Raw genomic sequence first — 23,833 nt, 5'->3', positions numbered from 1 at the left:
TATTCTAAATAAACAGAAGTAAATTTTTCACAAACAACAAATGTTGAGCTCATAGCGTGTGTGCAGTTTAAATTTACAGGTGCTTATCATATGAGAAATCATGTTATTACTGTTGCTTTGTGTCTGTTATGCCCTTACAACGAATAAAAAAATTTCCACTTTTTTTCGCACTGCTTCCGGTGTCCAGTCTTCCATCGTCCGATATTATGCCTGGTTACACAGCTTCGCACAGTACATGCAAGAAAACAACAAATGTACACGCAAAATTCTATGGAAAAACTGCCTTGAATGGAGAAATACCCAGAACAACCTACTTTGTGTAAATCTGATTGGTTTCTAATGTGATCTATTGTTGCTGAGCCTAGTTTATATTATTTTGTACATGAGTTATTACTTTTTCACTAATGATAAATGAAAAAGGCACCTAGCTATTTTCAGCCAATCAAAAAAGTGTAATTTTTCATGTATATCAGTATTGTGATGAATTCACCAAACCAAACAAGTTACTGAAAAGGAGTTGTAGTCTACCAAATAAAGGCCTAATACAATGTATTGCTACCAAGTATAGATACCAATGCTTATCTGAACCATTATGAAGAGAATCTAGAAGACTGCCAAGCTTGAAGGAAGTCATGAAATGTTAAGGTCTGAATAATTCTGGCCATAACTTGGAAAACTTAACACTAATCACATTTCAATTAACGTTAAATAACTAAGCTCACTTTCATATTTTAATAAAAGAAAATCCAAGTAGTTAGTGAGTTGTAATTGATTACTACCCAAAGTTTGGAAACAATCATAAAAGGCATTTAACACCATATTAACGACAAACCGCAGTTTCAGGTTAGGCGTTAGATGTTTGTGACTTTTATGGTTTAGCTATGTAAACATGAAAGTATAATTTAATTTGAAGAGGCCATCAAATTGAATTTCCAGACAACAGCATTGTTTGATTTTCTAATGGCAACAAAAGAGTCCTATTTTCACTACTGGCTATAAATGGTTTGTTCTATTTATATTCAATGACATGTAATGCCATGGGTGGCAAGGTATTCTGCAGTTTAACCAAATTTTATCTTTGCATGTACATAAAAGACCGTTTAAGTAATTTTCTGGCTGAGTGCAATGTAGTATAGACCAGAAATTCAGGATAAAAACTGCTACCAGTAATATGATTATACGATGAAATGTGGATCCACACAGAGGAGTGTCAAATAATGGACTCCTAAGTTTCGAACGTGGCGCGACCTGCATAAAGGTCCAGAGACCATGAAATGTTGGCCGTTACTGAGAACACAACTCCACAAACTGTACTCCGCTCTTAAGAAGACAAGCGGACTGTAGGAAAGCACGGCGTGTGAAATCTAATTCAACAAAAGAATGAGATGATAAAAACTAGCATAAAAAAAATGATCTTTGGACACAGGCCGTGTTACAGCCACCATTTGCAAAATGGTCTCTTTCCCCCTGAAGTTTTGAGCGAGTTTAGAGTTAACTTAGCCGCGCATAGGACTGGAACTTATCTTCAACAATAGTAAAACCACAATGACAAGTGCTCTGTTCACCATGACAAATCCAGGGAGGAATAAGTATCTTGCATCATTACATAGCAATGGTTTACACTTCGTGTAAACCACACAAAACAGTTTACAGGATAAACCCATAATTACATAAAAACTTAGGCAATGCAAGCACAAAAACAAAGTTTATTTCCAACATAAAGCCTGGGTGAACACAGTTTTATGCATCTAGTTTCATTCTGATATTGACATTGGTTTAACAGTCTCTTCTCTCTACATTCTGCTGATTCATTTGCAATTTTTTGTCTTTGATACTAAGATTGGGTTGCCAGCCTCTTTTTTCTTGATTCAGAAGATTCATTTGCACGTTTGTTTTCCCTGTTCAGACGCTGCTGGGCCGGCCTCTTTTCCCTAGATTCCTCACTTTCATTTACTCTTCTTTGTTTCTCATATTCATGTCTAGCAATCAATCATTTTTCTTTTTCTTCTGGCATTTCAGTTAAAGACTTTTGCTTCCTTTTCATATATTGTGTTTGGTTTCTTTTATTTCTGAAAGGCAAATGTTCAATTTTTGGACTCTCGTGAACATTTTGCAAATCAAGTTCATTATCTCTGACAAAGAAACCTTTAATTTCAAAAGGAACAAACTCTATTTGTAAGCAGGAAATGTTCAAATATGATACAACGTTTTCAATTCCTTCAATGGTAAGCAAAGTAAGTCATTTCCCAAATGAGTGGGGCATCCCATGCAAATCCCTGGAATGAGCATCAAAACTTTTGAAGCTTTGTTCTGAATTCTTAAGAGCGAATTTTTTTTATCACCACGTGGGAGGTGGCACATGATCGGAAAAATCACTATCCTCATATTTCGCTCAGAGATACCTTAGGGTAAGTCTATAAACGTGGTATAATTTTTTTGTTCAGAGCTGTTTTTATTTTCTAGAAAATCACCAAACACTGTATCGAGCCCCAACCGCCATAAAATGACCGAAATGAAGTCGACGAGTAGGGCAACAAAACCTTTATTCCTCAAGCGCGTTAAAGAAAGCAAGTCTTTCTGAATTTTACCTATTTGTATACGAGGTATTAAAAAATGATTTGAATCTAATAACGGGCTTGTTGACATAACTATGAATTATTGGCGAATATTTGAAAATAGCCAAAATTTGATTGATTAAAAATTACATTTTGGAGCAGTTTTTCAATAAAAATGTTTCCTACCTGGTATAACTCGGAATCACTTGAGATGAGCATTTTTACAAAGTGGAAAGAATATTCTTTCCATGGATATAAAAATTAATTTGGGGCTCTTAATTACTGCGAAGAAGTAGCCCGGTCTATTTCGTGCAAATCGCAATGCCGCCATGTAAACAACCGCAGATAATCCAATTAGGCTTTTTATTATCGAAGCCATAATTCCAACAAAATCTTATCGCTTTGACCTATACTAGATTGTAAACTGGATTTCTTAGGCTCACCTGGCGAAAAACACCTTTCTAAGATTGGTTCCTTGCCTCAATCTTGTTATAAAGAGACTTGACAACAGCTTCGATAGTACAGCACTACAGGCGGTGTATACCAAATCACAGTGAAAACATCTCACGAAGGTTCCTGCCGGAAACGTCGCATTGCTGGACAGTTATAACCATATTTCAGCTTGGAACACTCACATTTTACATGTCTTCCTTTCACAATAAGAATGGAAGTTTGTTTTTCATAGAACGAGCCAGAGCATCCTGACAGATGAAATGAATCATTGACGTTCGTTTTTTGCGATGGTGTCACGCAATAACATGTCACTCGAAAGGAGGCTCGGTTACCAATACGCTCTTATTTTCTTTCCTTCTTATCCCCTATTTTTTATTTCCGGGAAAAAGTTTTAAATCCAGAATTTAAAATTACCGTTGTTTGCATTTTTTAAGCGCGATACCACTCATGCGTCACCCTAGACTGCTAAATGAATTAGGTATATGTTACTACAGCATAGAGGAAATTTCACTGCATTAATTTTTAACGACGTAAAAAAATGTGTTATCCTATTTTGTAAATTGTGACGGCTTGCAGGGTAGACAGGTGCAGGAGTGGAAAAATTGCATTGGGAGTAGCTTTCTAAAATACTCAGCGCTAAAAAAATAAATTAGATTAGGCACAGTTTCTAACCATATAATAAGCGTCGCGCCATAAATTTTCCAAAGCAAACTAAAATGGTGTTTTCGTTTGGCCGCCGATTTTTTTAAGAATGAGCGTACCAAATGGAAATCAATTGCTCCTTTCAAAGATTAGTTGGGTGATGATGCTCCCAAGATAAGCGAAGTCGAGTTGCAGGAAAAGCTTCTCTTATAGTCCCTCTGCGCTTGTGTGAGAAAGACATCTCAGCGCACAAACAGGCTGTGGGCGTGAATGATGTTGAATCGGAAGTCGATCTCATTTTAGCACGGGCATCGATATTCACGTTGCCTTCCAATATTTCGGTATCTCGATATCTCCGTTCATCGTAAGCAGCCTTACGTGAGCAAGATCGAAGCCCTTTGTTTTAGCTGTACCTGTCAGCAGTGACGAACTACATGTAGCTTGAATATTGGTTTCATTGACCAGGAAAACACCCAAAGTATATGACACTGTATTCTTTTCCTTTCTTTCTTTCTTTCTTTCTTTCTTTTTTTGCTTTATAAAACCCATTCAGTTAGCTGGTATGGAGGAGCTTCCTGATTTCTTGAATCTCCGAGGGTACGCCGCCTCTGTCTTGTCGAGAATTCGGGATCTCAAAGAATGGCCGATTAATTGTTTGATTAAGGGACGGGAAACAACTTTTTCCGAGTTCGAGTTGAGAAAACTGTCAAGTTTCTAGCGATGGCCATTATCATCGTAGCAATCAAGGTACAAAATCGAAAGGTTTAAATTGATGAGCACGCTATCGTAAGGAAAATTAAAAAAAAACAACAACAACAACAAAAACAAAAAACAGAGATTGTGTAAGTAACAAAATGAAAGGCAAGCTTGCGTTTGCCGTTTGCCGTTTGCCGTTTGCCGTTTGCCGTTAAACGTCATGCTTAAAGTGCCTATTGATAAATAGAATCTTTGCAAGCGCGTAGTCGTGGAAATAGAGTCGATAACAACGCATGTATAGTCAGTACCATGGGGTGACTAAATTTACGAAAACGTCAAAAAGTAGTTTTTCAGAATGGCACTGATTCAAAACACTCAAAAGAGATCTACAGCGTTTTTTAAGTGAATTTGTGCAGGTTTTTGTTTAAAACATAACACTGACTAAGAAATAAATATTAGTTGGCCCTGCACTCGGTACAGCGATGTCTGCAGACGAATTCCTGTCTGGGTGTCCTGTGCACGTTTAGCGTGATTGCGTGACAAACATGAGTGATGACACACGACTTCGTTGGTGAACATTGTTGTGCCATTTGGGGAGCCAAACGTTTCTTAACTGAAACTGTAAGTAATCAAAGCATCTTGGTTTATCGTGCTAAAAAGACTTTTGTATATAATGGAGTTGTATGGAAGCAGAAATAAGTCAAGAGTTGCGATGGTTTGCGATGATTTATGAACAGCTCCGAGTATTGTAAATGGTCAAGCCGGACGTTGTAAACACTTTTCAAGTGAACATGGCGATTTGAAACAAAAATAATGGAAACATCATTCCTTAATCACTGGTTTCAGAAGGTAAGGGTAACATATTGAGTTTCTGATAAAGCACAGCTCAAAGCGGTAAGATTTTGAAGAAATTATGGCTTCGATAATAAAAGAATAATTGGATTATCTGCGGTTGTTTACACGGCGGCGTTGCGATTTGCACGAAATAGATCGGGCTATTTCTTCGCAGTAATTAAGAGCCCCAAATTAATTTTTATATCCTTGAAAAGAACATCGTTTCCAATTTTCAGAAATGCTCATCTCAAGTGATTCCGAGTTATACCGAGTAGGAAAAATTTTTATTGAAAAACTGCTCCAAAATGAAATTTTTAATCAATCAAATTTTGGCGATTTTCAAATATTCGCCAATAATTCATAGTTATGTCAATAATCCCGTTATTAGATTCAAATCATTTGTTAATACCTCGTATACAAATAGATAATATTCGGAAAGACTTGCTTTCTTTTGCGCTTTTGAAGAATAAGGTTTTTGTTGCCCTACTCGTCGGCTTCATTTCGGCTACTGTTATGGCGGTTGGGGCTCGATATAGTGTTTGGTGTTTTTCTAGAAAATAAAAACAGTTCTGAACAAAAAAATTATACCACGTTTATAGACTTACCCTAAGGTATCTTTGAGCGAAGTATGAAGGAAGGGCTTTTTCTAGGCATGTGCCACATTTTTTTTATTTCACGCGGTCTCCAGAAAAATTCTCTCTTAATCAGTCCAACAGTATTTATTCCAATCGTTAACAAACAACAATTGTAGTTAAGTTGACAATTTGAAAACACTTCTGTCAGAGAATTTTGAAGAGACATGTATGGCCCATTATTTGATGTCATGAACAAACCTCCTGTTAATGACTCACTATATGCTAATGAGTATACATTATTGTAAATTGAAACAATGCATGGAACATCAGTTAAAAGCAAATAATCATTTGTCAGGACAGAACATCTTATAGAAGTATACAAATTATTTCCAATGGTAAGAATATTATTTAAAATGGAAGAAGTCCACAAATTGATATCTTCTATGTGATGATAAATAACAGCAGTAGGTGAAATTGCTACACATTGATTACCAGCATTTTCACCAAAGAGAGCTTCATTTCCTTGACTGTAGTCAGCACATATTGTTCTTTTTGGATCGATTACATCAAATACTGTAGGGTCTGGATTTTCCTCTACATCATTTGCCTGCCTTATAAGCAATGGAATATGGGCATTGTAGAAAATCATTTGTGAAAACCAAGACATCACATCATTCCACATTTTGTGTTGTCCAACAACTTGTTTCAATACTGGCAAAAATACATTTAAATACAACATCACAAACATTAAACTCCAACAATGATCATTAAAACGTGATAAAATATCCTTTGTTTTCACGAAATTGTCACGAGAGCCAACACTTGACCAGTATTGTTCAATCGAGATTCCCATACTTACTTTTAACGTTTTGAGATATGCCTCCGTGAATTATCAACAGTGCAAGGAGAAAGCAACTGCAATACAACTTATTTCAATTTCTAGCACTTTCAGGTGGCTTCAGATTGTGGCACAACCCGTACCGAAGATTCAAGCAGTTAAATATTGTCTTTTAAGAACGTAGAGGCTCTTGCACAAGCTGCACTTAAAACACAAGCTGGGTCTGAATGTGTTGGCTTGTGTGAGGTGAACTAACTCGTGATACGATCACCTGAAAAAATTTACTCGAGACCACGCTTACTATCAAGATGGCTGACGCAGATTAGTGCGCCGTACGATACTACGATACTAGACGACGTGACAGGCGCTCGACTCTCGAGGACAAATAAATAAATAAATCCGATCGTGCCACACAAAAACAGCGGGAAATAGTTTTGCCTTAAATTTATCAAGTCGTAAAATCCACCTAGAAAGTCGTCCAGTCCACACAAATGTCGTTTCGTCAACAAAGTGTTGTTAAGTCCACAACCGCTCAGTCCACAAAACATCGTTAAGTCAACAGTAGGGGTGTCAAGTCCACATTTTCGAGTTGCTACGTCTACAAAAATGGGCGTAATCATCATCATCTTTTTACTTATTAGCCACTTAAGAAATAATATCCATACAGGTTTAACAGTATGGCAGGGTGAGGAGACCTCTAAGAAACCACCAGGGTTGTAGGAGAGGCCACCTCGGTTGTCAAAATATTGTGAATGTGGACGTGCGGCTTGGCCAATTCTGACTCGTTTCATTAAAAAAAAACAATCATCCTTCTTTTAAAAGTAAAAAAGCCAGTCAAACCAGTGATCAATATTGGGAGAGAATTCCAAATTTTAGGACCTTGGTAGAAGTATTGTAAATTGTATATAAGATTAGTACGTCAGTTATTTGGTCGATAGCAATTGGCTATACTTGTATCATAACTGTGTACTTGCCTAATTGCAGGGAACAAGCTGAGAAACATCGAGGTCTTGAAAATACTGGGCAGCATTTTCAAGACCGAGGTCACAGTTTTTCACCATACGGACCGACCCTTAACCGGTAAATAACATATTTATTTTTTTGAAACTTGACGAAATTCTTTCCGAAAGAACCCGAATGATTTAGGGCTGTAAATACGCCAAGATCTTTCATGAACTGAACAGTTTTTGAGCGAGTAAATGGTAGTTAAAATAGAGGTGATGCAAATTCAAGAGAGATGCCTCAGCGAAACATTTTCATTTCCGTAACGATAGTTTAAAAGGCTTCCAAACAAACTTTGAAACATTATTTTTACAAGTATCTGTTAAAATCTGACACCTGTCAATTAGAGAGCACGTAAGTAAAAAAAAGCGTAAGAACATTTGAAAAACAACGGAACTAGTTTGGTTTATTTTTTTTTTGGAGGGCACGGTAACTAATCCTGCAATCTGATTGGTTCTTTACCCGGTCAGTATTTTCCTATCTCTGCCCACGGGCCACGGTAACGCTTTCGTGAGTCGCCGAGTACATCTCAAATTTTGTTGCCATTTTTCATAAATATACCTCGTTTCCCTGCTGGGCAGTATTTTTAAGCAAACACATCGGTCACTACCTCAAGCCGACTTATGAATCCTCTCTTTTCTCTCTCTCAAATCACTTAAGTTGACAAAAAAAATATTGGTTTCAGAATGAATTTGTATAGGCAATAGTGTCATTACGTTGGTTGACAAGCGGCCTAAAATCGTCTGCAATTGATTTTAATCATTCACAAAAAGTACCAAGAAAGTTAAAACGTGAGGTATTTGGTTACAGGTAAACTGAACAATGGAACTTTCATTCATTTAACGTCTGAATTTTCTCAAACAATTTGTTCGAAGTGAAAGAGCGAGCGAAGTTTTAATTTCAGTTTGACAATAAATATACGCTCTCGGTGAGTCTTTCAAAGTCCGTTCAACTTGGACATTTGGACCATAAATTGCACAACAGAAACTGAAGGAATTTATTGAGAAAAGGCCGCATTAAATCCCCTTGTGTCTCGTTGGAGTGCGCCGTTCGAATTTAGTTTTTGTGGAGGAAAGACTAGATTTACATACGCCGTTGCATCAAACAAACGAGCAAACTCTCACAACTTCAAAATAAAAAATTTGAATTTACTCACAATTACTTTCCTGGCCGTTTACTTAATAAACAGAGGTAAATCTTCGTACATGAATGAATCGTCGATGAGAGTGACTAATACTTTCCGTCATATCGTTGATTGTTTTTGAAGAAAACATTGTCGCGACAGTCCTTGCCAAACTAGTTCCGTTGTTTTTCAAATCTTCTTGCGCTTTTTTTTTCTTACGCGCTCTCTAATTGACAGGTGTTAGATTGTGACAGATACTTGTAAAAATAATGTTTCAAACTTTGTTTGGAAGCCTTTTAAATCACCTTTATTTACGCAAGTGAAAATGTTTCAGTGAAGCATCTCTCTTTAATTTGTATCACCTTTCCTTTAACTACCATTAACTCGCTCAAAAATTGTTCAGTTTATGGAAGATCTTGCCGTATTTATAGCCCTAAATCATTCGGGTTCTTTCAGAATGTATTTCGTTAAGTTTTAAAAAAAATAAATATGTTATTTACCGGCTAAAGGTCGGTCCGTATGGTGAAAAACTGTGACCTCGGCCTTGAAAAGTGCTGGGCAGCATTTTCAAGACCTCGGTCACAGTTTTTCACCATACGGACCTCCCAGCCGGCAAATAACATATATTTATTTTTAAAACGATAGTTGAATATATATCGACCTGTACATTATCTTATATGTTTTGCATGTTTTTTAGATGTGGTTCTACTTGTTATATGCTGAAAATTCACAAAGCAAACAAATTATGCTCAAGAATGAGTGGAATGATATAAAATGACAGTTTCCGGTTTCACTTCTGAATTATTTACTCTTGAAAATACTGGTGGTGCATTGCAAGGGAAAGGATTTTGATATGTGTTGCGCTTTATGTATTTTGAGGTTGATTATCTCATTTGTCCCTGTTTCAAGGCAAAATTTCAGAAGTCAAACAAAGAAATATAGTTCCAATGATTGCACTGTAGACTTCAAGAGGGATTAGTAAATTTGGGCTTGGGCTGATGATAAGATAAGGTCAGACTAATTAGTCAGTATGTCAATCTTCAAACAAAGAAATATAGTTCCAATGGTTGCACTGTAGACTTCAAGAGGGATTAGTAAATTTGGGCATTTCACTTCTGAGTTGTTTACTCTTGAAAATACTGGTGGTGCATTGCAAGTGAAAGGCTTTTGATATGTGTTGCGCTTCATGTATTTTGAGGTTGATTATCTCGTTTGTCCCTGTTTCAAGGCAAAATTTCAGAAGTCAAACAAAGAAATATAGTTCCAATGATTGCACTGTAAACTTCAAGAGGGATTAGTAAATTTGGGCTTGGGCTGATGATAAGATAAGGTCAGACTAATTAGTCAGTATGTCAATCTTCAAACAAAGAAATATAGTTCCAATGGTTGCACTGTAGACTTCAAGAGGGATTAGTAAATTTGGGCATTACACTTCTGAATTGTTTACTCTTGAAAATACTGGTGGTGCATTGCAAGTGAAAGGCTTTTGATATATGTTGCGCTTTATGTATTTTGAGGTTGATTATCTCATTTGTCCCTGTTTCAAGGCAAAATTTCAGAAGTCAAACAAAGAAATGTAGTTCCCATGATTGCACTGACTTCAAGAGGGATTAGTAAATTTGGGCTTAAGGTAATGATGAGGTCAGACTTATTAGTCAGTGTGTCAATCAGTGTTCACTACATGTGTAACACATCTCAGATTTGTTATTTTCCAACCAATTTTTTATGGAGATGTTGCCCATATAACAAGGAACCTCTTAAGTTAATTTTTGCCTCATTACTTTATATTATTTGGGTATCACTTACACAGTTCAAATTTTGATGATATTTTATGCTAATTAACGTTAGTTCGAAAGCATTCAATGAGGTTGTTTCCCTTTTCTAGGAGAGGAAACATGCATTTCAGGAAAGCTTATTTACTGCTGTTTCAAGTGAGGTATAGCTTACTTCCCTTGTGTAAATACTTGGTGAGGAATAAATTTTTCAATAATCTGGGTCAATTTTTATGGTTTTGGGGTACAGTTTGGAAAAAAATTCTAATTAATTCTCTATTTGTTCTTTTTAAGCCAGAGTCTCTGGATGTCTTGCCATAAGATAAGGAATATTTCATCTAAGAAATGTTTCCTTTTAACTTCAATCCATTCAGGCCCAGGCTGTTTCAGTCAAAAGTTGTACAATAATTTATGCAAATTGTATGCCATTTTCTTAGCATGATTTAAAATCCATGGACTTTTGGAGGCAAAATATATTTTTTCTGAAAAGCTAATTTTGTCCTCTTTCAAATGAGATATAGCACTAATTATTAGTGTAAATACTGTTGACAAAAAAAATAAAAGAAAAAAGGTTACCATCATTTGTCATTTTTTTTAAGTCTACCATAAAGAGTTAAACCACTTGCTATCGATTATTTGAATTTTAATTTTGTACAAGCGTTTGGTTCGCTACGCCCCTGGTAGAGCCTGCTATAGACGGCCCTTTAAACAAGTTCTATTGTGTCTTCAGTATTACAGGCCGTCTCTCGTTCTTCTTCTATAGCGGCGAAATTTTCCTGATTCCTTTCTCTTGTCATTTCCTTCGTCGGAAGCGGCATTGCATAAAATAGGTTTTTCCAGAACCATTTGCTTTTCGCCGATAGATAGGTGTTAGAGCGCAGGTAATTCTGTATCTCTTTATCCAACTGGTTGGTGTCTACATCTTCTAACAGTATCAAAATCAGGTACTTCATGCGATCCTCCATCACTTTTTGATGAGCAGCACGAAACTCCATCAAACACCAGTCACTTGTAGCATAGCTCGGTGAAAGCACCACTAACATACGCTTGCTTTGATCAAGGCTTTTCCATATATTTTCCACAATTGGAACTCCAGGCTCAAAGTCGCGGTGGTGAATGCACAGTCTGTAAGGAGGATCGTGTGTTTCAAGACGTCTCTGTAATGTGTTTACGGTCCAATCGACATCGTTCTCACTGAACGATAGAAAAGCGTCGTATATTTTGTTTGGATCTGAGTCATCTATACGATCAAATGGGTGCCAGTTAAAGTGGGTGAACATAAAGACCTTGACTTCTCCATTGTACTTGTATATTAAGACAGCGACAATCATCACTAAGGCTAAGAGCGCACCAAGAATACATGTGGCTACGATTCCTGCATTCTGTTCGTTAAGCTGATCAGGGCAGATGAACTGGTCGTCTGGTAAACTGTACATTGGTTTCCCATAAACATGCTCAGAGTTACAAAGAACTCTTTCAATGTTCTTTATCCGATTCTTTTCCTTCACTAGCCAGTCTTTCATCCACTTGGTTGTGCAGTCGCATTTGAATAAGTTTCCATCCAATGCTAACGTTGTGAACTTAAGAGTCTTGATTTCCCTCGGTAAAGTTGCCAGTTGGTTAGCATCAAGAAGCAAAATCTCGATATTCTCGAGTCTCTCCAATGTGGAAGCCGTCAGCGACTTAATTTGGTTATTGGTCAATCTTAATATGGTAACATTAACCATGTAATGATAAGCTGGAACACTCTGAATAGCATTGGCTTCTAGGTTAAGCTCCACCAGACCCTGTGGCACCACGCTTGGTACTTCAGTAAGATTCCTCCTTTCGCAATCAACAATCATTCTTCCATCTGAGCAGCGTTCCAGGCAGATGCACTGGACTGGACACTTGGTATTACCTTTTTCTTCTCTCACCATCCACTGATTTTCTTCAATCTCTAGTATCATTCTGTTTTTCAATCTTTGTGGCCAATGACATTTCCAGGTTGAAAACCTGGATCGAATGTAAGGACGGCTCTGCACCAATTTCTTTACTTCTTGCGCCACAGCAGACATAATGCAATCACAAGCCAGCGGATTTCTATTCAGTTTGATCGAATACGATTTCCAAAGGTAAAGATACTTGGCTTGATAAACTGGATTGATTCTTTCGTCCCGTTTAATCATTTTTAAACCATCGGAATCTATTAGTGTGGTAATGTTATTGCCCGACAAATCAAGGTCTCTGAGCTGTTTTGTTTCGCCCTCGAACGGTACAATTAAACTATCTAATGCCTTGTCAAGATCCTGAAATTTTAATCCGTTAGAAGAGAGGTTGATAATCCTTATGTCTGGCAGAAGAAATATCCACGAAGGGATGCTGGAAAGTCTGTTGTTGTCGAGATACAGCACTTGTAAAGAGGCATTCTTCGAAAAAGGATTTTCCTCGATTTTTGTGATGTTGTTAGTTCCCAAATCTAGGATTTCCAGGGAATCTAATGAGCTGAACAGTCCCTTTGGAATATGGTCTAGGTTGTTTCGCTCAAGTGTAGCAACCGTAACATATTTCAGGCCTTCAAACAGTTTTTGTTCAATAATCTTCAACTTGTTCGAACGAAGATAGACTTGCCGCAATGAGGTCAACCTTAGAAATAGATCTTGAGGTAAGGACACTAAATTATTTTCGCTGAGGTCAATCGTTTGAATTCCTCGTAATTTGCGAAAACATAACGGCCCAACTGTCCGTAAGCCATTTCCTCGCAGGCTTAACACATGCAACAGTCCGCTGAACTCGTGAGACGTTAGGTCAACAATATTATTGTAATCTAAACGCAATACACGAACGTAAAGGTTACCTTGAACATGGGTCGACGTTACAGAATGGAAACTATCAGCTGTCCTTCTCAGCCCACGTTGATACTCCAGGGTAGAGTCGCTCCAAGGAAATTCTGGTGGTTTCGTCAAATTGCATTCTACCACGAGAAGTCTTTGTAGCAATGGCATGGTAGTCTTCCATTGTTCTGGGATTCCTTTTACTGGTATTCGCTTAAAGTTAACTTCAGCCATTTCCCGCCAGACGTTGTTTAAGTCGGAAAACATAGCGCGTATGTTTGCTGGAAAACTGTCTTGGACCAGCAAGGATGATAGCTTTTTCATGTCCTTTGTGAAACTGTCATTTCCATGAGTTACGTTTCCAGAGCCGGATGCAGCCAACCATGTTACCTTCGTTCCTTTTAGACTCAGAAGTCGTAAGTCGGTTGCTTTTGCAAAGACAGCGAGATTTTGTACCGACACTTTGCACTCACCTTTAAGTGAGAGAGCCAGTACAATGTTCTTTTTCTCCATGTTGTTTGGGTTGATGAAATCGAGCTCAATTGGCGACAGGCACCAAAACACGACACTGACGTAGATCAAATTGTAGTTATTAATGCCCGTTGTAGCGTTAAAAGCCCAGCTGATATCAAAATTGAGTTTCCCTAATTCATTCTCCGGGTTAATAAGCATACATTGCACCATCCTCGTTTGAAGCGTGTCTCCTTCTTTTGTTTCCAAATCTGTTGATATCTTGGAAAACGGCCGACATGGCTCCTTTGTGTAGTTGGAATTCGAAATCGTAACTGAATGAACTAACAAGAATAACAGCACAGGACGATATTCAGCTATGGTCAACAGTAAACCCACCATCATGTACCTCAGAGTTTTGCTGTAATCTTGCAGTTCCTGTGTGGACAACGTTGATTAAAGCAATCGTCAATATCTCGGCGGAACACGCGGAGTTGATCAGCAGTTCCAAGCTGCTGCGCTATTTTACGTGGTCAATGAATTGGTTCTTAATGGAGCTGAAGATCAAACCAAAGTATTGCTTTTGCTAAGCAAAGGCTGTCACCTTCTCCAGCAGCGCGTAGCACTATTCACCACCAGCCTAGAGATTTTAAAGTTAAAGAGCTTTCTGCTTGAAAACAGGAAGCATTTCTGAGGGACTTCACCACACCTTTCTCCCATGAGTAATAAGTTATATTTAGTTTCGACTTCCTGTAGACCGATGAAATTCAGTTCTCGTAGTTCAAAGGCTTTTGTCTTTTGTTTCGGCCCTTAATGTACTTCACTCGAACCTGTCTCCAGGATTATAATGGACCATGAGCAGGCATTGAAGCGTGATTATTTTTATTAAAAAATATCCTGCCGCGATTGTAATCTCTGGACAGTTTACACATTGTGTTCATTTTGCTGCAATTTTGCTGTTCCTGTATGAATGACTTTGATTAAAGCAATCGTCAATCTGTCGGCGGAACATCTGCAGTTGATCAGCGTGGTCAATAACTTGGTTCTTAATGGAGCTGCAGGTCAAACCGCAGTATTGCTTTTGCTAGGTGAAGGCTGTTACCCTTCACCAGCAGCGTGTAGCACTATTTACCTCCGGCTTAGTGATTTTAAAGTTAAAGAGCTTTCTGCATGAAAACAGAAAGCATTTTTGAGTGACTGTGAAAGTGTTATGTCGCACATTCGAAATATTCAGTAACCTTAGATAATTTTTCAAATTACAGATTCGTATTCTATGTCTTAATGACACAGTTCTCCTGTCTATGCCTAGCCAACGCATTGATTCCTTCAATCCAAACAGGTTAAGAAATGACCGACTTATCCTCCCGACTCTCAAGGAAAGTTTGACATTTGAACGGACCTACGAATATATTGTGGATTTTAAGACCTTTTGAGCGAAGCATTTGGAAAAAATCACACAATATTTTCAAAAGTATTGCTTTTGTTCGGTGAAGCTGTCACCCTTCACCATCGGCGTGAAGCACTATTTACCTCCGGCTGATTGATTTTAAAGTTAAAGAGCTTTCTGCATGAAAACAGAAAGCATTTTTGAGTGACTTCACCACACCTTTCTCCCATGAGTATTAAACTCTATTTAGTTTGGACTTCCTGTAGACCAATGAAATTCAGTTCTCGTTCAAAGGCTTTTGTCTTTTGTTTTCGGCCCTCAATGTATTTCATTCGAACCTAATCGACCACGAGTAGGCATTGAAGCATGATTATTTCTATTCACAAACATCTTGCCACGATTGTAATATCTCAAAAGTTTACACATTCTGTTCAAACTTTCCCATGCTCTTACTAAAAAAAAACCCGTTTTTATGGAGTCATCCCATCATCGAAGCTTTTTTTGTGGTAAAAATGAAAATTTGAGTATGCTGAACGCTTCCAATTTTCTGTCCATTGGTCAGGGAAAGTGTTATGTCGCCCATTCGAAATATTCAGTAACCCCAGATAATTTTTCAAGTTACAGATTCGTATTTTATGCCTTAATGGCACAATGCTCCTTTTGCCTAGCCAACGCATTGATTCCTTCAATCCAAACAGGTTGAGAAATGACCGATTTATCCTTCCAGCTCTCATGCAAAGTTCGACGCTTGAACGGATCTAAGAATGCATTGTGGATTTTAAGAGAGGATGTCAGCATCAATCGCACAAATTTGAAATATCGTGGCAAGTCGCCCAAAATTAGTTTTCACTCCTACTTTCATATTTTGTAGCCCAATATGTTCTTATAATTGTGGTGTAGTTTTTTTGCGAAAATACATTTTAGTTTTCGAGAAATGACTTTTTTCGTTCGACCGCTCAAATATGCAAATTTTCAGCGTGACTATTATCCGAGTTGTGCGACCTCGTGTAACAATTCCACTCGACCTCTGGCATTTCTGTCAACATAATACTTTGTTTTATCATCTTAACTTAATCCTCGGTCATCATGTTAGATTTTTTTGCAAATTGTAGTGATTTATGCCAATTAACGGTGGCGACAAGTAGGCACAGCATGTCTATTTCATAGCCGCTATCAAGTAAATTTTGCCGGACTTTGAGTTCGTCTCAAGATAGAACAACACAAATACACAAAGAAATTTTGACAGCAACTTCATAACCATCCTTTTTTCTTTTAAAAGCTAGAAGCTCAGTAGATTCTGTCATATCGGTCATTGTTAAAACTGTCTTTGTTTTGATGCTACTTTTCGACATAGCAAAAGTATGCCGGACAAAAATATTCACCAAAAAATAATTATTTCTTTCCCAGCTTCAATAATGACAGGGGATTAAGTTAAGATGATAAACAAAGGATTATGTTCACAGAACTACCGTAGGTTTAGTATATTCGTTACATGAGGTCACACAACTAGGGTAATATTCACGGTGAAAATTTGCATATTTGAGCGGTCGAAATAAAAAAATCACTTCTCGAAAACTAAAATATATAAATGTCAAATCTGACACCGTCATGCAGCATCGGACTGATAGCACCGATCAAAAGGAAAAAATTTCGAGGGGAGCGGCTTTCGAACTCAGTTTTATGGAACATGATTTGACTTTCATCTTCCAACAGCCATAACTCGCTCCTCTGAAATATCAGAGGGAATGAACGCAGAAATAAATCGCATCGATGAAGTGGACCAAAGAGCTTTAGTCGTGTACGACACAAGCGTGTTTGGCTTTGAACGCCAAGCTTCCTTGTCAAAATGGCCTCGCGTGACAGGTAGTCACGCACGAATGGCCGTGGACGGTGAGCTTGATGGTTGGTTACACAGTTGTAAAACTTACCTACAAACATGGTTACAAACTTGGACCCCGCTTTGCGGATTCTATAGCAATCGCAGAGAAGTTGTTGAAGTCTTTGTTTGAAGAACTTATTCAGAGTCCTCCTCCAGTTGACTGTTTTGATGTGATCACAAAGAACGGCCTTTGAAGTTGGTGAAAAACTGCGAGCAAAGAAGGTCTGTTAGCTTTTTTACATCGTTGCAAATACATGTTATGAAAAGCAGTTTGGTATTATTGATATTTATCTTGGGTAACGTGTAAAGGTACTGATTACAGCCGAACCTTTATTCAGCGGTCATCCTGTCTTGTAATATGGATCCAGTTCTACATATGTATTTATTAGGTTTTTTTTTTAATAATACCTTAAGGTCAGCATAATTCTTAGAATTCGATTATAAATATTTTGGGTTTTTTTTTTGTTATAACTTTTTTTAGTTTTTCTTGAACCACAAGTTTTTAGACTACAAGTGTATTTTGTAATTGACTATAATATGGTAATGATTTTAGGCGTATACAGGGCCCCTCTGGACAACAGCCTCGAAGTTACGGAGTGACGAGTACACAGAGTTGGAGTTTCCAAGATGGTTCCGCTATAAGGGATCGTTCAATACAGGTGGAAGGCAATAGAAACAGGCCACTAAGACTCAGTCAAGGGTGACCGCGACCGCTGAATAGAGGAAACAATTACAGAAATTAAAGGGAGAAAATTTCGGGGACTTTAAAAACCGACCGCTAAATACAGGGTCACCGCTAAATTGTAATATAACACGGTGCCGCCTTATACAGGTTCGACTGTGGTAAGTTTTTAAATCGTAATATCACGCTATGTGATGAAATAAAAGCTACTTATAGATTCTTTTTAATAGGGGTTTTGTAGTATTTAAAGTATTGTATCTAGTTAACATTTCTAAATTATTATAGCATTGTATACGTAATTATTGTGTTATTATGGTAGTATGTGTTTAATATTATTTGGCGATTGTTGTACGGCAGAGTATGCCAGTTAAAAATTGTAGTGTCGTTAAAAACAAAAAACAAAAAAACCAGGCGCAGGACGGAAACAACAAAAACGAGAGCATCAGTGGAACGTTGAGACAGAGAATTATGTTTCATTTAAAAGCTTGTCCTTGAAACGTCAACGGACGTGAGAAGGTCAGAATTTAAATTGTTTGGTTCTGCCACTTTGTTCCTCCTCTTTACTTTCGTATTTTGGCGTAGCTAATATTTCTTTTTGTGGGTTCTCTTGCCATGTCCTGATATAATAAAATGATGGAAAATGATATGAAAAAATATTTGCATAGTTTGATCTTCTCGTGTCAATGGTATAGCACACTTGTCTGTCTCGCTCGCTCGAAAAAAAAAAATAGTGTCAATGCGTTGCCATATCCTCTCTTCTACCTGTCTGAATTTAACAATTGCCATTTTCTTTATGATTCCTTTAGCAATTATCCGTTTTCTGCATAATGACTACAAAGTAGCAATCCTATTATTGCACTTTCTGATATTGTAAGGTACATCCCTCATTATTTTGATCTTGTAAGAGTTTGTTTGAGTTGACACCTTCCTCCTCTATTTGAACCTAGGGATATGATATGATATGGTACTGTAAGTTATGGAACCTGGCTTTTTTTTTTACCCGGATTTTTGGCCCACGCACCTTGTGCTTGGCTTTTTGTCTTGACAGGGATGACAGTGAAATGTGTCACTGAAATAAGACTCCTTTCAAGACAAATAGGAAATTATACTTCCTTGAAGCTCTTCAGCAGTCAAGATCATTCTTTTTGTATTTCTTGTTTGAATTGAACAAGTGAACAACTCTTTTCAGTCGGTTAAACAAAGTTCCGACCTGCCACTGTGACAAAAAAAACCTATATTCGCCTGATGACAGCTGTATTTAGATATCAGAACTCAGTATTTTCAATAGATCAAAGAGGTCCTCTCCGACAATATTTGGATCATACTCTGAGAAAAGAACACTTTTAGGTAGCAGAAATTCCACTTTCTTGTGCATTTAGAAGAGACAGACACAAGGGGGAAAAATAAAGGACCTTCAAGGTATTTAGCTGACTTCGCAAGGCAAGGATTAGCAAGTGATTTGTCATAGTTTCATCGAAACAGGTAAGGCCAACGCTAGTTTCACGAGTTAGTAAAAGCTACATGCGTTTATCAGGCACAAATATAGGGTCCTTTCAGTAAATGTGATTTTAGTGTAGCGTTAGCTACGATTTTAATGAGTTAAACAGTTGTGAAAATTTACCGTGAAAAAAAAAATGGTTAAGCATTAAACGATGTTTACGCGATCAGTCAACGGCAAGTATTGTAGGTTGAATTTGTTGACTGTCTTTCAGCGGGTATTTTATTCGTTCCTCGAATATAAAACTTACGCCTTGAAACCGCTTTAAAAAAATTTTCTATAAAATAACATAATCTGGATCCACATTTTTTTTCAAGTTGGCGATTATTCTCGACCATTGTGGAACCCTACCTCGCTGCCCTTTTCACGCGAAGGGTATAGGTAGCGAGATGGAGGAACTTTGCATAAGCGAAACCTCTCGCTCTCTCGTTCAATTTGTTATAGGTTAATTAAAAATCGCTCCATGTGGTTTTAAAATAATGAAAAGAGAGTTCCTTTTCAGTTCTTTTAGTTGTAGATGATTTTTGTCCTACGCCAGTGAATATCAATGCCCAGAAGCTCCTCTCTAGTTTCTGTCGAGAGACAGAGTTAGAGCGAGTTAAGCGTTGGATTTGTCCTTCGGAGGATCAGGATTCTGTCCTCAAGCTACGCTCTTACATAGCATCAGTCACCTAGAACTTTGAGCTTTGCAAAGTTCTACTGGTATATTATTTTTTACTCAGTTTTTGGGGGTGTTACTAGTTTTCGTACTGTAAACGCCGCAGAGCCGAGCCGGTGACCAAATCATCTTTCGAAATAATTTTAATTTTGCGAGCTTGTCTCGACGAAAGATAAATAGTAATTAATTCACACTCACCCAAAGGCCACCCTATGCCTTATGATGGATAAGTTACATGCCAAAAGGATTTTTGCAGAAGGCGAGAGGTGAGCTGAATAAAGAATTGGCCAGCGCCGCTGAAGGAGAGGGGGATGTGGAAATTTTTAGAAACTGTAGCGTCAATAGACTTCCGAGGAGAGAGAGATTTTGCATGCAACGGCGTCTAGAAGGACTTGGAAATTTCCTTGGGGACTTCTACAACGAATAAAATACCTTCCACAAAAGTACGGTGTCATTCGACTTAATTAGATATGCAGCTTTTACGCGAAAGAGAATAGTCTTTGGTTATCTGAAGTATGTATTTTTTGTTTTATTAGAAATTGTACTTTTTGTGACATTAATTTCCTTCTGCGACGTCTTTTATTTTAAAAAGCTCTCCATAAAAAGCACATATTTAAGTACGACCATAATTGATCGTACTTACATATTTGGATTATGAAAAGCGTTTTCGCTTTTCATAGAGGGCTTAAAAAAAAAGAAAAAAAAAAAAGAAGACGCGAAGGAAAATAATTTTCGCAAAAAAAGGGGGTCAATGTCTCTTCCTCTAATAGCATTTGTCAAAAAATTTGACAGTCGCCATTTCCGTATGTTCTGTCTTACATGACACTTAACCGTTATTATATTAGCATTTTGTTTAGATAGCGATTCTGCGCATGCGTTCTTTTAGGTGAAAGCAGTTATGCAATGAGTGACCTTTCTTCAGCTCGTCCTGTTATTTTAGAGACAGCCCGTGGGCTAAATTCGCCGAAGAGAAATGCTCTGAAAACTTAGCTGAAGGATGTTCTTTTTGCACTTAAATAACAAAATGCGTGAGTACACACTACTTTACCAATGAAGCTGAAAGCGTTAAATATTCCCGACGAGTAATCACACTTTGCTGATAGAATCTCTTTGGGTATATCATACTATCAGTTTTTGACCGTCAAAATACAATATCAATGATCAATGCGGCCCGGGCGCGCTTTATAATGGTAATTGAACTGAGTGGAGTGCAATTTGGGCTGAAATCCTACGTGTCATTTGAAATCACACGTATGATTTCAGGCCAAAATTGCACGGCACAAGGTTCAATTACCACTTTATTACATCCATTTTGAAATCGCCCAAATACAGGACTTGGTCAGTTCAAATATTTTATTGATGCAGTACTGAGCTAGTTTGAAATTAAATTCATCCATTTTGGGGGGGGGGGGGGGAAAAACAAGAGTTTTGGAAACAAAGGTTGCAAAATTTGCCACATGATACTCTTTGTCTTTCATTTTCTTGGAATTAGATTTTCAATTAGATACAAGCCTTGAAATCTGATTAGTTGTTTTGTTTTCAGTGTAGCCTCCTCATTGGCTGGGAAAATGATGCGATTTAAAGAAAAAAATGGTGCGATTCGTGAATAAATCGCACCAATTAGAGCCAGTCAGATTAAAGGGACCACCAGTGATTTCAAAATGGGTGTAATAAATGATGAAAACCATTACAATAAAATCCCCCTTTGAGGTCCTTATACTGTGGTGCGAGCAGAGAAAAGCTGATTAGCCCAACACAGCGGTCAAATGCGAGGCATGCACGCTGGGGTCAACGCTGGCTGGCTGTGCGCTAATTTCTCGCACAGAATTTCAAAGCGAAAGTAGGATGAAGCGTTCATAAAAATCTGCTAATGGAGAGGAAAAACGGGGAAGGAAAACCGAGACTTCATTGACGTAAGGCTTATTCAAGTACAGGTGTCCTGTTTATTTACCTTTCTAGATCTGTTTTTTGAGCTTTACCAGGCTCCTGGTTTTACTCAAAAAGTTTTCGCTGTTATTACACTGTGACTTACTAACTTGTTCGGTTCTTTGTTTCTCGTGTGAGATGACTTAGTTCTGACAACCTGAAAGCGCACAACGTAGTTAGTCATTACAACGTTCGCTTATGCGCAGATGTTTGACTGCTATGTCTATGGCCCCAAGAGATGTGCGATGTGCATGGAAGAAAAGAGGGAGGACCAGAACGAGAGACAGTAATACGATGCAATGCTCATTGCCTGAGTCAAATAAGTGTAGGGCAAGAGGTTAAAATTTTTTGCCAATGTACGGCTAACTCTTGCAGTTAATATCATTCCATTGTGGTCATCTTAATATATATATTTTTTACGGTTTACTTCTTTTTTACAACGAAAAGTTAAATTTTGCAATTTTTACGCCAAAAGCTAAATTTTTTGGCCGTTTTACCGCAATCTGTCAACCACATTGGGACTTTTTATCAAGTATTACTCTTGTACTCATATTTTTCATGTGTTTCATTTTCAGAATAAATAATGTTGAGCTCGAGCGAAAATGAGAACCATCCAACAACCAAAGTTGTTCTTTGCGTCGACATACATACGCCTCGTCATGACATTTTTCTTGCTGCATTTAATCTTTTTCTTTCCACTTTCGCTTTGCTGGAAAATATTCTAATTCTTGTGGCCCTTTACAAGGATTCTTCCCTTCGTCTTCCGTCAAAGATCATGTTTTGTTGCCTGGCAATCACAGATCTTTGTGTCGGTCTGATTTCTCAGCCGATCTTTGCCGTGGAGCTGCTTCTCCAGATGAGCGAACAGCAACATCTCTGCTATCACTTAAGTGCGTTTGCAGAAATTGTAATCTTGGGATTTAGCGCAGTGTCTTTGATGACCGTCACCGCTGTGAGTGTGGACAGACTCTTCGCTCTCTCACTGGGCCTGCGATACAAGCAAATTGTAAATCTAAGGAGAGTTACTAAAGTTTTAATCTTTATCTTGGTTTTTTGTGCAACTGGGTCTATTCTAAAACAAGTCTGGAATTCCAAAGTTGCCTTTAGGGTCTTGTCAATAGGGGTCGTGGTTTGTTTGATTACCTCCTTTTATTGCTACGTAAAGATCTTCCTTCGCCTCCGCCATCATCAAGCGCAAGTCCAAGGCCATAATCAAAACGATCAATTTATAGGAATTCCTCTGAACATACAAAGATACCGAAAGACTGTTTCTGCAGCACTGTCGGTCCAGTTGGCTTTAGTCGCTTGTTATCTTCCATATGCATTTTTGTTATTTTTCCCGTCTCTTATCCCTTTAAGCGAATCAGCTCAGATTCTTGGCAGGAGATACACAACATCCATTGTGTTCGTAAATTCCAGTCTAAACCCATTTCTGTACTGTTGGAAAATCAGAGGAGTGAGAAAAGCAGTAAAAGAAACACTCACACAACTTTTAGATTCCATGACTTGTTGTTACTGAATAACATGGAACATTATAATGGAGGCAACATATCTGAGTTATCAAGAGTACTTGATATGAAAGATTGAAAGCCTATTCCTAGCATTCAGTAAGTAAAAGGGAGGGCGATAGCAGTGGTGGAGCGAAAAATAGCTTAGCTACGAGTAGCCGTACCCTCCCCCGCAAGGTACCCTTCCGTTTCACCTCGCGCGGACGGTACGGCTACACGTAGGCTAAACGAAAAAGCGAGGGAGCCTTGGATCGGGTTGCGCAACGCGACAGGAGAATTTGGGTTCCAATCATCCATTCTCCAATTGAATTGAACTTTGTGTCTTGTTACCCAAAGTTCAACTCGACTCTTTTACTGGGCTTTTCATAATAACTAACCGACTAGTTCCCGCCGTCTTACATCACCCCTTGTTATTTCGTCCCCTCGTGTAATTCTCCAGGTTTGAATTTTAATATCATTAACATTATTCTTCAAAGGAAAGCTGAATCAACGACATAGCATCACGGCGGAATTTGCCATACATAATATTGTCGTAAAGGTAT

General features: G+C 38.0%; 2 protein-coding genes across 2 annotated transcripts; both read right to left on the bottom strand.

The window, feature by feature from the left end:
- Positions 1-3,792: 3,792 nt before the first annotated feature.
- On the bottom strand, positions 3,793-6,608 carry LOC131780457 (uncharacterized). The gene is made up of 3 exons (XM_066166364.1): positions 6,496-6,608; positions 5,895-6,405; positions 3,793-4,023 (listed from the first exon to the last, which is right to left on the bottom strand). Exons 1-3 carry the CDS (start codon positions 6,606-6,608, stop codon positions 3,793-3,795), a joined length of 855 nt encoding a protein of 284 aa, XP_066022461.1.
- A 4,026-nt stretch (positions 6,609-10,634) lies between these two features.
- Positions 10,635-14,393, bottom strand: LOC131780459 (protein toll-like). The gene has a single exon (XM_059097066.2). It carries the CDS (start codon positions 14,156-14,158, stop codon positions 11,195-11,197), a length of 2,964 nt encoding a protein of 987 aa, XP_058953049.2. The 5' UTR covers positions 14,159-14,393; the 3' UTR covers positions 10,635-11,194.
- Between the last annotated feature and the right edge of the window lie 9,440 nt (positions 14,394-23,833).

The sequence above is a fragment of the Pocillopora verrucosa genome, chromosome 5 (assembly GCF_036669915.1).
Source record: "Pocillopora verrucosa isolate sample1 chromosome 5, ASM3666991v2, whole genome shotgun sequence".
NCBI lineage: Eukaryota > Metazoa > Cnidaria > Anthozoa > Scleractinia > Pocilloporidae > Pocillopora > Pocillopora verrucosa.
This window is presented reverse-complemented; position numbering and strand designations above follow the sequence as displayed.